Here is a 12840-nt window from a genome sequence, read left to right as displayed (position 1 = left end):
GGCAATTATGAAGTGTCCATCTCTTGTGCTTCCCTTATAACTCCTTGCTATTAAAAAAGGAGCAAGTGAGGAAATTGTAGCTCTGTAACTTTGTGCAATGAATGTGCATTCTGGATGCATTTCCTGATTTGCATGTCTTTCACACTAGTAGGCACACACAGGCATATATAAATATGAAACACATAATGTTCAGAGAGATGATGCTGAAGCAACAGAATATACATAGAGTGGCAATTACCTGACATATGGCAAGCATTTCCTCCTCACTAGAGGATGATATTTATGCTCAGATGGTCATTTAATCACAAATCTGCACCATACATTAAAATGAAATATGGGCAAGATAGAAATTCTCCTTATGCTGTGGACAATGACATTATGTTAACTGGTTCTTGATGAGGTTGAATTCCGTAGGAAGGACCAGGTACACAAATTGGTAATGCTCGTGGACCCCACCTTAATCCTGGATAAGCAGGTGTGGGCCATGGTTGGTCTTCTAGCTGCACTTGTTCCTGTCCCAGACAGACCTTGCCACATGGTTCAATCCTAACTAGAATCAGGCCAGCGCATGCCATTTATGGTGGTGGAAAGGTTTTCTGCTATTGTAAAATGGTGGATGGAGGTGAGCTGTGCATGCTACCAATGGCAATTTTTCCAAGTTCTGTTGCAAGAGGTGGCAGCACTAGAAGGAAATCACCAGACTCAGTTGTACCTGCTGGTACAGGTAAGGATCTGGTGAGAGTGGGGGGAGGAAAACAGGGTGGGCGAATTAGGAGCATTTGGGTGCAGGCGGGGGTATGACAGGAGCAGCTCCCCCAATAACCTAACCCCTGTTATGTTCCAGACATGCCCCTTTAGATAAACAACTTGTGAAGATGAGAGGAATATTGAAGGCCCTCCCTAACTTTTGCAAACTCATACCTAGGTCAAACAAAAATCACCGGGAGATTTTTCATCAATCTTTATTATTATTTTTTTAGCAGAGGCCTTTACAAATACATTATTGTTTCAACAATTAGTACACAGATTTGAGCACATATTTTGTACTTAGGTCAGAAGCAGAAGGAAACCAACAGGTGACCAATAAGACCTGATTCCAAGTTGCACAACAGCCACCTCCTACCCTGCGCTGGATATAGCACAGGCTAGTCAGCCTTCTTGTTCCAGTGCAGGATATGGCTGGGCTACCCATTGACTGTGTGTCACATCAGACCTTCTCAAGACATTGATCCCATACTTATAACCTGTTTTTCCCAAGCGCTCTCCAAAAGGCCCCCTGCACTTCCTTGTTCCTAAAGCTGTAGATCAAGGGGTTTAGCAGGGGAGTAATGATAGCATAAAACACAGAAACTAGGCGATCTTCATCCAAGGAATGATTGGAGGAGGGTCGCAGGTGGGTGTAGATGATGGTGCCATAGAAGATGCTCACCACAGTGAGGTGAGAAATACAAGTGGAGAATGTCTTTATCCTACCACTGGCTCTGCAGATCTTGAGCACAGAAGAGACAATGAGGATGTAGGAAAGAAGGATCAGGGAGAAAGGCACAATCATAAGAAATGCAGAGACGGTGAAGATCATCAACTGGACTAGAAATACATCAGAACAAGAGAGATGCAGAATAGGAGGAATGTCACAGAAGAAATGGTCAATTTCATTGGAGTGACAGAAAGTTAGGGAAAAGACCAGTGATGTGTTGATAACAGAATTGAAGTTGCCAATGATCCAGGAAGCTGCAAGCAGACTCCAAAATATGGGCTGGCTCATGATCAGTGTATACTGGAGAGGATGACAGATAGCAGCATAATGGTCATATGCCATCACTGAGAGGAGCACACACTTTGTACTTCCTAAGGTGACAAAGAAATACATTTGTAGTGCACATCCTATGAAGGAGATGGACTTGTCCCCCAGCAAGAGGTCCCACAACACCTCTGGGAGTGTGATGGATGTGGAACAGATCTCAATGAAAGAGAGATTGCCCAAGAGAAAGTACATGGGAATTTTGAGGCGTTGGTCAACTCTGATCAATATAATGATGACTAGATTCCCTGCCAAAGTCAACAGGTAGACTAACAGGCCTATTGCAAAGAGAAGTCTCTTGTTCTTTAGGTCCACAGATAATCCCAAAAGGACGAATCCTGTAATACCTGTTTGGTTCTGTCTTCGTATAGGATTGGTGGAGTCCATCTTCAATTAGAGTTCTTTGGTAGGACAGGACATAGCAGTTTCTACTGTGAATGCTGGCTATTTCACAAAGCAAAAATAAAATGTAAAAGGCAGGCAGCTATTGAGTTTGCAGGCAGTCCATTTATATAGTACACCTTCAAAATCCGTGGCACTTTACACTCAGGAAACAGAATTGTATGGGCTAGATCATTACAAGCAGAAATACAATCATACAATCTACAGCTTTCTAGAGGGGGGGGGAATTACTTTTCTCTTATCTCCATGTCACTCCATGTCATAAAATAGTCACTGTCTTCTTATCTCCATGCCTATACACAGATCGATGCAAGAGTTGGTTGGATTCAGAGTTCACTGGTCCCTTCCCATATCCTTTCAAGCTTTTCTTCAATAGCATAAAGTTGCAAGTGGGTCAGTTTAGTGAAAATGAAAGTTGAAAGTTTTGAGAGAGTGACTGAAAGCTGAAATCAAACTAGAAATGGGAAATCCTATTGTCAGGATCTCAGATCCTCAAACCATCCATTGATTATATTTTGTGCCCAGAAACTTATGTCAGCAGTTATGTCGACTTAAAGACAGAACCTTCAGCTTTCTCCAGCTTCATTTACTACTGAACTCTGAATAAGTCATTTTTAAAGTTTATTAAGATCAGATAATTGTCCCCAGGGATGACAGAGATAATAGGCATGGTATAAAGAACTCACTTGGGTTGACAGAATAGTCCTTCATGTGGGAGAAAAATTTAAGATATAAATAAATCATACCCTTGACTTTAGATGTTAATGAGGCTTCAGAGAGCTGAGTGTGTCATAATTGTGGCAAGGAACTATTGAGAATAGAGAAGAGCTGCACATTATCTTTATAATGTGGCAACCACCAGCCATCCACATCAAACATGTTCATAATACCATCACATGGAGGAATTGGATGAGCATCCCATCCCAAAGCTTTGGAGGAATTCCAACTGAACACAGGCACATTCACGTACACATTCGGTGTGCTTGATTAACAGCTCAATCCTAACTAACCCCCCCCCAATGCAGTGCTGTTCCTCTTCACTGCTACTGAGAAGGTATCGGTTTTAAACTGAAGACAGTATGAAAGCCTGGTGAAATAGCTCTATGGATGGTTAGGTGGAGGGACTTCAATTGCCATATTCAGGGATTTGCTCCACCATTCCCTGTCAGTTCTTCAGGTCTGAGTTATTGAGAGCCCAGTCCTAGCCCCACCACACTACAGCATCCCTCCACCTAACCATCCATAGAGCTATTCACCAGGCTTTCATAATGTCTTCTGTTTAAAATCGATACCTTCTCAGTAGCAGTGAAGAGGAACAGCAATACACATATTTAACGTACCAGGGATGTTGCCCAGTATAGCAGGACTCTGATCCTGAACTCGGGCATTTAGCAGCATTTCGTTAGTTACTTAGTTCATGTGTGCAGTGTGAGCTTTGGTATTAGCACATTAAAAATCTGCAAAACTTATGAGGCCTTTGTATATCCTATTTTTAGAGTACAGGTGTGCGTCATTTAATGATGGGGATGTGGTCCCGCACACACTTCGTTAAGTGACACCATTGTTAAACGACATCCTCTTTTCAAAGCCTCTGGAGCATGTGGCCTCTGCAGGGCTCAGAAAAGCATTTGGAGGCAAGGGGAGCACAGCTCCTCTCAGCTTCGGAGGTTTTGGGGGTGTGACAAGGATCAGCGACGGACCGTCATGCATGCAGTTCGTCGCTGATTGGAATGTTGTTAAGCTACATTCGCCTGTAGCTGAACGAAAGAACACCTGTGAGATGGGTTCCTAGGAAATTGATCTTGACCAATTAACTCTTTATCACTTGGCCTTTTTTCACATTTATAATCACTTGATGTGATTATCACTTGCAGAGCTCTAACATGGGCAGAGCCAGAGGGGCACCTGCCCTGGGCACTAAGCTGGGGGGGTGCATGACTGCCCCAGGCTCCACCCTGTTTACAGAGGAGGCAGCTTCCCTCTCCTGTAGAGGCTCCCTTCACAGGAGAAGGAATGGGGCCATGGAACCACAGCAGTGAGTATTTCACCCTTTGGGGAGAACCCAGAAGTGACATCACAATGTTACATGACATCATGCTTGCTGGAAAAATAAGAGTTTCCTTTTGGTGATGGGGAGGAAGCAGAGTAGAGCAAGCAGCGGAACCCCCCTTTTGGGTATCACCCCAGGGAACCTCCCTCACCCAGCTGACTGCTAATCAATAAAAAAGACAAAGTAGCGGAGGTTTGTTAAATCTGTATAAAAAAGAAGTTGTTTACTCATGGTTCCATTGAATGCATATTTACAGCATCTGATTAGGATCAGGGGATCAGCTAACACTTAGGGATGGCAAGGCCCTGGAGCTGCCTCACCCTGCAGCCCTTATGCTTAAGATGGCATGGGCATCAGGGGCCCTAGTGTGCACATCTTAACAGGTCCGTGGTCCAAGGACAAAAGGGAATATGTCCAGAGGAGAAGGGAAGGATAAAGGGTTAGGGCCACGTACCACAAGGATCACAAACAGAACAGGTAGGAAGGTCAGGGTCACTGAGCAATAGTTTGACCCCTTCTGGGGAGTCAGCTTCCTGCCCCCTCTGGACAACAGATGGAATTGCGCCGGCTCCAACAATGCTGTCACTGCCTTGGGTGCTGGGGCAGTATGTTACAGCAATGATCACCAGGTTATATTTATGTCTGCATACCAAAATTGGATCAAGCCCTGTCTGTAGACACAGCATTGTTTCTCCTACTTCATATGGCATTTAGGAAATAGAAACTCATTTTTGCACGTGCCCAAGTTGGGAGACAAGGTGAATTCCATATGCTTAATTATATGCAGAAAGGGGGATAGTCTTTGATAAATAGGAAAACTAGAAAAGTTATCAAGGTGCATGTAGTTTTGCTTTGGGCATGCACACGACTTCACAACTGACTTAGGTCAGGGGTGAGGATGTGTGTGCCAGGCAACTGCTATTATTATTATTATTATTAACAGTATTTATATACCGCTTTTCAACTAAAAGTTCACAAAGCGGTTTACAGAGAAAAATCAAATAACTAAATGGCTCCCTGTCCCAAAAGGGCTCACAATCTAAAAAGATGCAAATGAATACCAGCAGACAGCCACTAGAGCAGACAGTGCTGGGGTGAGGTGGGCCAGTTACTCTCCCCCTGCTAAAAAAAAAGAGCACCCACTTGAAAAAGTGCCTCTTACCCAATTAGCAGGGGTTAACTGCTATAAAATAAAGATTTAGATTGTTGACCTTCAGGCTGCCCTCTGTCTTGAATGGCTGACCTCCCCAGATCAAATATTAAGGAGGCAATCATTAATTTCCTCCACACCCATATCAGAGGTTTCCATGTCCATGTGTGTGTGTGTGGGGGGGGGGGGGGGGGAATGGAACAGATACATAAACTCCATGCATTGTTTAGAAACAATTTGGTTTCTAAACAATGCATGGAGTTTATGTATCTGTTCCATTCCCCCCCCCCCCCCACGCATGACACATGGATATGGAAACCTCTGATATGGGTGTGGAGGAAATTGCCTCCTTAATATTCGATCTGGGGAGGTCAGAACACATGGCTTACAGATGACAACATTTGAACATATTACCATCATTTAAACATGTGGCTTATAGATAACAGCGACATATTAGGGAGGCATTTGAAAGACTTGAATGCTTTAGTAGAGATGGTTTGCAAATTGCTTATTAATATTCATGCAGAGGTGTTACTCATCAGAAACAAACACCTCAATAGATTGTTTATTAAAATATATTGTAAGCTTTATGTATTTTATTTTTCTGGTTACTTTGTTGCTGTTTTGTTTTTTAGTTGTTTGTTTGCTCACTAATAAAGGAGATGAGAAAGAAAAGCTGGGGATGGTAAATATGAGATCAATTCCAAGTGTCATGGACTAGTAGACTTCTTCCGTACTAGCTGGGCTCTAGTGTTCAGCTCAGGCCTCAGAATAATAATGTAGAACTTTGGAAGAAAGATGCAACTCAACAACCCACCACTGGAGGTCAAGATGCAGAAGACCTCCACAGCCACCATGTATTTCCCCCTGGTGTTCAGGTAGCCGGGGACAAAAGATACCCAAACACTGCAGAACACCAACATGCTGAAAGTGATCAGTTTGGCTTCATTAAAAGTATCAGGCAGCTTCCTGGCCAAGAAAGCCACGATGAAGCTGATCAAGGCCAAGCATCCCATGTAGCCCAAGACAATGTAGAACATGAAGACTGAACCTTCATTGCATTGTATAATGATTTGGTCAATGTGGGAGTGCATGTCAAACTCTGGGAAGGGGGGAGATGTTGCCAGCCAAACCACACAGAGGCCAGCTTGAATGAGAGAACACAGAATGATGACTGAGACTGCCAGCCTCTTCCCCACCCATTTCCTCATGCTGTTTCCTGGCTTGGTGGCCATGAAGGCCAAAATGACAGTGATGGTTTTGGCCAACACACGAGACACAGCAACAGTGAAGACGATGCCAAATACTATCTGGCGGAGAAAGCAGGTCACCTTCCCAGGCCGACCAAGGAATAGGAAGGAACACAAAAAGCAGAGCAGCAGAGAAGAGAGAAGAGTGCAGGTGATGCCCCAGTTGTTGGCCTTGACAATGGGAGTATTCCGGTGTTGAATGAAGCTCCACATCACCAGAACTGTCAGCAGGGCAAGGAAAAGAGCCAAGGAAGACAAAAGGATTCCCATGTTCTCTTTGTAGGATAGAAAGATTAAGACTTTGGGGATGCACTGATCCTTGCGACTGTTTGGGTACTGATTTTCTGGGCATTTGTCACACTGTTCTGCATCTGAAAGAAATAAGCAAATCTCCATAATTTCAGCATATCTATATTAGCCCATTCAACTTGATGGGATCAGCATCTTGTAACTAGCATGAAATCTGGCATTATAGAAAATTCAAAAAGCTCACTGAAAAGAAAGTGATAGCAAGTTTTGTTTTTGAAACAGGAAGTCATTGAACTGAATTAATTCAATTTGACTCTTTCAAAATCCATCAAGAATGTTCAGTGGCTATAATTAGACCATCATCAGAACGTTTCACTTGGGGATATGTGATCCAGTCTTTGCAGAGTATTACAGCGCAATCCTCAGCCCCCAGGGTGCTCGACTTCAGCGGCAGCAAAGGTCCTGTGCGCCCATGGCAGCCGGGGGTGGCACCTCGGGAGAAGGGGACTTTTGTCCCCTTCCCCCACGTAAGGGAAGTAGCCCTGGAATGGGGTTTCTCGATTCACTGCCGAGCGAGGTAAAAGCGTTTGTTTCGGGCAGTGAGCCCCACACGAACACTCAGGATCGACCAGTCTGCTCCAGCAGTCCCATCTCCCTCCCTCCCCGCTCCCTCCCCCAGCACGCCTCCACTTCCCTCTCTGTGCCTCCCGCCTCCCCATCAGTCCTGCTCCCTGCCTTCTCCCCATCCTCCGCCCCTCCCCCTCCCCAGAACCTCGTACCCCCCCATGCCACCACTTAACTTACCACGGCTCGGTGGTCCAAATGACCGCCAAACAGCGGAGCGCAGGTGCCCGTCTGATACTAACCTAGCGCCAGAGGTGCTGGGTTACCACCGGCGCTTGCCCAGCAGTAAGCCTCACAAACGTGTCTTACAGCACGTTTGGGACAACATGTGCCGGTGCGCTGAGCCCAGGATTGTGCTCATACACTTCAGACTCTTTTTTTTTTTTTTTGAAGCATGAAAAAAGAGTTAGTGACAGAAGCCACAGGATTTTTCTGACCCACCAAGTTTTCTTCCAAGGAGTAAAGTTAACAACAACAACAACAACAACAACAACAACAACAACAACAACAACAACAACAACAATAATAACTTTATTTCCCCTTTTGTTGGTGAGTGGAACTCACAAAGTGTTCTGCTTTTTAAGAAAAATATTGGTATGCTGGACAAAGGCTCTTGCCTTGTGTAAAAGGAAATTTGGCAATGTCCTAACAAAGGATTGACCTGTTTTTGAGTGAAGTCATGCAAGAAAGCCCTTCTCCACATGAAAGAAGGTGATTAAAATATTTCTAAACTGATCTAAACTGAAAGAAATGTGGTGTTTGGATAATTTGATGTCAAATGTTAGGCTGTTGAGTGTATCTGCTAAGCAAGCTTTGCAGTTTTCTGGCTGTCCTATTAAAATGAAAACCACACTTTTCAATGGGGAATATCTCAGAATTAGGCAGCAATCCTATATGCACTTACTTGGGAGCAAGTCTCATTGAACTCAGTTTACAGCCCAATACTACCCAAAGTGCCGCGGTGCGATCCAGTGGGGTCTCTGCTGTATCTAGGACTGGAATGGAGGCAGCTGCATATCTCGTTGAGATAAGGGAGAATTTGTTCCCTTACTCATAAGAACATAAGAACGGCCGCACTGGATCAGTCCATAGGCCCATCTAGTCCAGCTTCCTGTATCTCACAGCCACCCACCAAATGCCCCAGGGAGCACACAAGACAGCAAGAGACCTGCATCCTGGTGCCCTCCCTTGCATTGGCATTCTGACGTAGTCCATTTTTAAAATCAGGAGGTTGCACATACACATCATGGCTTGTAACCCATAAAGGATTTTTCCTCCAGAAAAATTTTCAAACCCCTTTTAAAGGCATCCAGGCCAGATGCCATCACCACATCCTGCAGCAAGGAGTTCCACAGACCAACCACACGCTGAGTAAAGAAATATTTTCTTTTGTCTGTCCTAACTCTCCCAACACTCAATTTGAGTGGATGTCCCCTGGTTCTGGTGTTATGTGAGAGTGTAAAGAGCATCTCTCTATCCACTTTATCCTTCCCATGCATAATTTTGTATGTCTCAATCATGTCCCCCTTCAGGCGGATACTCCTTATCAATCCCCTGCAAACTCTATAGGTCTACTTGGAACTGTGCAAGCTTATTCATAGGTGCAGAACCAAGTAGCCCCATGTAGGATTTTCAGGCCTGGGAGCGGGTGAGGATGTAGAGGAGGCCTGCTCCGCCATCCCTGACTCCTCCCAGTCCTGAACAAACATTTTTTTCATGTAGAAATAATGATAAAAATGATAATAGCAACAATAATCAGAAAGTAACTCTGCAGTCTTTCACTCACCCATCTGCACTGAAATCCCATCTTCAGAGCACTGGACACAATCATAGCAACAAATCTGCTGCCCCTCACGAACAAGCCTATTCTGGCCAGGATGGCACTTCTCAACACATCTGGACTGGGGCACCATCTAAGAATGATCACAGGGAATGGGTGTGTGTGTAGGTATCAACTGGATGGTACAGATTGCTCTAATGTTCATTTTGCTCCATTTAATGACATACCTAGTCCTCTGTTTACATCCATGTGCCCTCAAAGTAACCAGCTATTTTATACCTTTCTCTTATCAACTCTATAACCAGACCACCACTGGGACTCTTTGGACCTGCACCAGCTCTTCAGCTGGCACAAGTCAGAGGAGACAAAGGGTGCCTGTTGGTTGGCTGCAGAAGGGATATCTTCCGGCACAAGTCACTTGTGCCACGTTCCACACCCTCCTTCCTCTGAAACCCGATCTTCCCAAATCTGCCCTAAACCTCCCACCCCTGGCCCCATTCTGCCCACCCTGCTGATTTACCAAGGACCTTCAGAGGATCTTCTCTTTCAATCATGGTGAGAGGGTACTCTTACCATCCAGAGTGGTAGCCTGGAAGCAAGCAGCTGTGAGCACTTCCCAAACAGCTCTTACAATGCTGTAACCGTATTCCACCACCAGGACCCTAGTCCTGGAGGCACACTGGTATGTTAAGATTGGGCCATTAGAGTACCAACCTGTTCATGTCTACTCAGAAGTCATTTCCACGGAATTAAATGGAACGCACTCCATTTTTTCAAAGAATTACAGCCTCAGCCTCCCCTGCAGTCACCCAATTCTTGATTCAGAAAACAGCATCATCCTCCCCACCTGCTTGAACCTGGGATTCCACAGGATGGCACTTCCATTCAAGGTGAACTCTCTGCCTGCAGGATCCTGGGGGTCCATCCTGCCAACACTGATGCTCTTGAAGGAGTGATTGGGGAATGTGACTGTGTTGATGATATCCAATGAACTTGCCAGATCTCCCTGCTGGTCGAGAGAAATTTCCTCCCCGGCACTGTTGTTGAAATGGACGTTTCTCAGGAAAGAATTGATCTGGATCAGAAGGTGAGAGGTAGAAAAACAGATAAATAGAAAAACAGATTGTGTGTGTGTGTATGTGTGTGCATGCGCATGCATGTAGACACACATGCCAACCGGACAAAAACAAGTGAATCCAAGTCATATGAACCTTGTTAGCTGCTTGTCAGTTGACTTTGGGGAGAGTCAGTCCAGCTGCTGCTTTTGGAAATGTATCTCACACACCTGCTCAGAACAGGAATTCTTGCTCTCCTAGTTCCGTGAGATGGTATCCAGTGGTGAGCATTTCATCATGAATGAAGTTCAGTGTTTTATATTGAAGCAAAGTTGGGAGGGTTTTCTGTTTTTGGGAGAGTATAAAACAGAACTTTGCTTCCAAGAAGGAATTGCAGAATTGAGCAATTGTAGTATTCTCTTCCCATCAGTTCAGCTTTCTACTTTTTTGCTGACTCGTCACTGATGAAACAGCCTGGGAGGTGTGGTACATGGGGACCTTTCACCTTTCTAGGAAGGCCTTTGTTCAAGGTCTTTGTTGCTGTGCCTGGTCTTTGTTCAATATGATCTGGCCTGGCCCAGGCCATTGTGCCACTCCTCCAGTGTGACTTCTCTAACCTACACACCTACACCCTCCCCCCCAGAAAGCTTTAACGTAGGATAGGTATTGGAAGGATATGTCAATACCTGAGTGCTTGGAGGCGGCATGGCATGTGGCAGGTGTGCCTGGTTCTCCTCTGCTGTGAAGCACAGAAGGTAACTTTTCCCTATTTTGATGCATTTAACTTTTCATTCCCTGCAATCTCTGATATAAACCAATTTTACTGTGCATTTACAGCCTATACCTTGGGTTCCTTCATGCTCGACCCCCTGGTGGGTCCCAAATCACAGTTTGAGAAACACTAGCCCATACCTTGTGTTCATTCATGCTCAGCCCTCTCATGCTCAGTGTTCCCGTTATTTTGCACCATGAGGTGGATGTTTCTCTAGAAGCCCAATCCTATGATTCATTTATGACATAGAGAGGACATCTCGCTTTCAGAAATGCCTTTCCACAGCTCACTGACAACGGCCATCTTAGAAACATTGCCACAAACAGCAGCAGTGGTGGCAGATACTTGTGAAGTCCAATCCTACCTAATTCCCCACATGACCAGTGCAGAGGCCCCAGTGCAGCTCCTGCTTAATCCTGTGAGAGAAGTTCTGACTTTCCCAGGATAAACCTGTGCCTGGTCAAAAGGGCTACTCAGACCTGTGCCAGCTCTATATGTGACACATTTCTGTGCGGATGCAGTTCAGGGGATCAAAGCCAGGAATGGGTCAGGATTTGACGGTTACTGCTGCTGCTGGACCCACCCACTTCCCAGTCCCAACCTGCCATACTCCCTGCACCACTGGTATAAGAGGCACCTTTTAAAATGTGTCCTCATGTTTAGCAGATGGCAAGTAACTATCCCTCATCACCCCAGCATGGCATCTTTTCAGTGGCTGTCGCTGATGCTTTCTCCATGTTTTTTTCTTTCTTTCCAGATTGTGAGCCCTTTGGGGGATGGGGAACCATTCTTTAATTTAGCTGTGTGAGCTGCTCTGTGATTACTTTTTGTTTTTTAAAAAAGGATATAACTATTCTTAATAACAATGATACTTCTGAATAAAGAAGCTTTGGATTGCACTATTGCACTATTGGTTTATCATCAGCTAATGTAGAAATTCATTTATGACTACAAGTACTTTCCACTGCCTTCTGCACATGAATTAGGAAGCAGAAACCAGCCAGTGTTTGTGTCAAAATGCACTTGTGGTTTATTACACTCAAATTGAGAGAGACAGGCAAGATAGTCTGACCTGCCATGGGTGGAGATTCCAGATACTCAATGTAGCTCCATCGCTGATGGCTTTTGGCTTGGATCTTGATGAAAACATGGCACGGAGAGCATGTGTGACAGAATACACAGCATTGTAGATCCTGTAGCTCTGGCCAGTCATTTGCATTTCAAACACAGGTGGTGGGAGGCTCCTCAACTTCTCCTTCCCACTGCACTTTGCAACTCCTCTCACAGAGGACAAGGGAAGAAAACATTTAAATGCCGAAGACCAAAACTGTGGCATGAAAATAAACTTTGATTGGTAAGGGTTGATTGTCTCCAAGAAATCTTCATATCCTGGCATATCATTTGAGTGGAGGGCAAAGGATAAAGTACCATTGAATGTTTTGGGTGTAAACAGAGACAGATGTTCTACAGCTGCGAAATCCCACTGAGCTGTAATGATCCAAACCCTTTCTATTGGCTTTCTTAATTCATTTTCATTGACCATTAGAACTCTTCGGAAAATCTCCATTGATCGTCCATCCCCGTTAAGAAGAATCACATTGCTTTTGCTTAATAACAGAGTAGAATTTATTCTTTCTCTGGTCCAAAGTAGATCATCAGATGGATCCCAGTAACTCTTTAGTGTTGGAATCATTTCTGTAAACTCGA

General features: G+C 44.7%; 1 protein-coding gene across 1 annotated transcript; it reads right to left on the bottom strand.

Annotated features, from left to right (window-relative positions):
• Nucleotides 1–1237: 1237 nt before the first annotated feature.
• On the bottom strand, nt 1238–1819 carry LOC136653128 (olfactory receptor 5AR1-like). Its single transcript, XM_066630049.1, has one exon. The coding sequence runs from the start codon at nt 1817–1819 to the stop codon at nt 1238–1240; it is 582 nt and encodes a 193-aa protein (XP_066486146.1).
• Nucleotides 1820–12840: the final 11021 nt, after the last annotated feature.

Source organism: Tiliqua scincoides, chromosome 5 (genome assembly GCF_035046505.1).
Source record: "Tiliqua scincoides isolate rTilSci1 chromosome 5, rTilSci1.hap2, whole genome shotgun sequence".
Lineage (NCBI taxonomy): Eukaryota > Metazoa > Chordata > Lepidosauria > Squamata > Scincidae > Tiliqua > Tiliqua scincoides.
This window is presented reverse-complemented; position numbering and strand designations above follow the sequence as displayed.

Coding starts and splice junctions, on each gene's coding strand:
- LOC136653128 (XM_066630049.1), bottom strand. CDS start 1,819: ATGGCATATGACCATTATGCTGCTATCTGTCATCCTCTCCAGTATACA.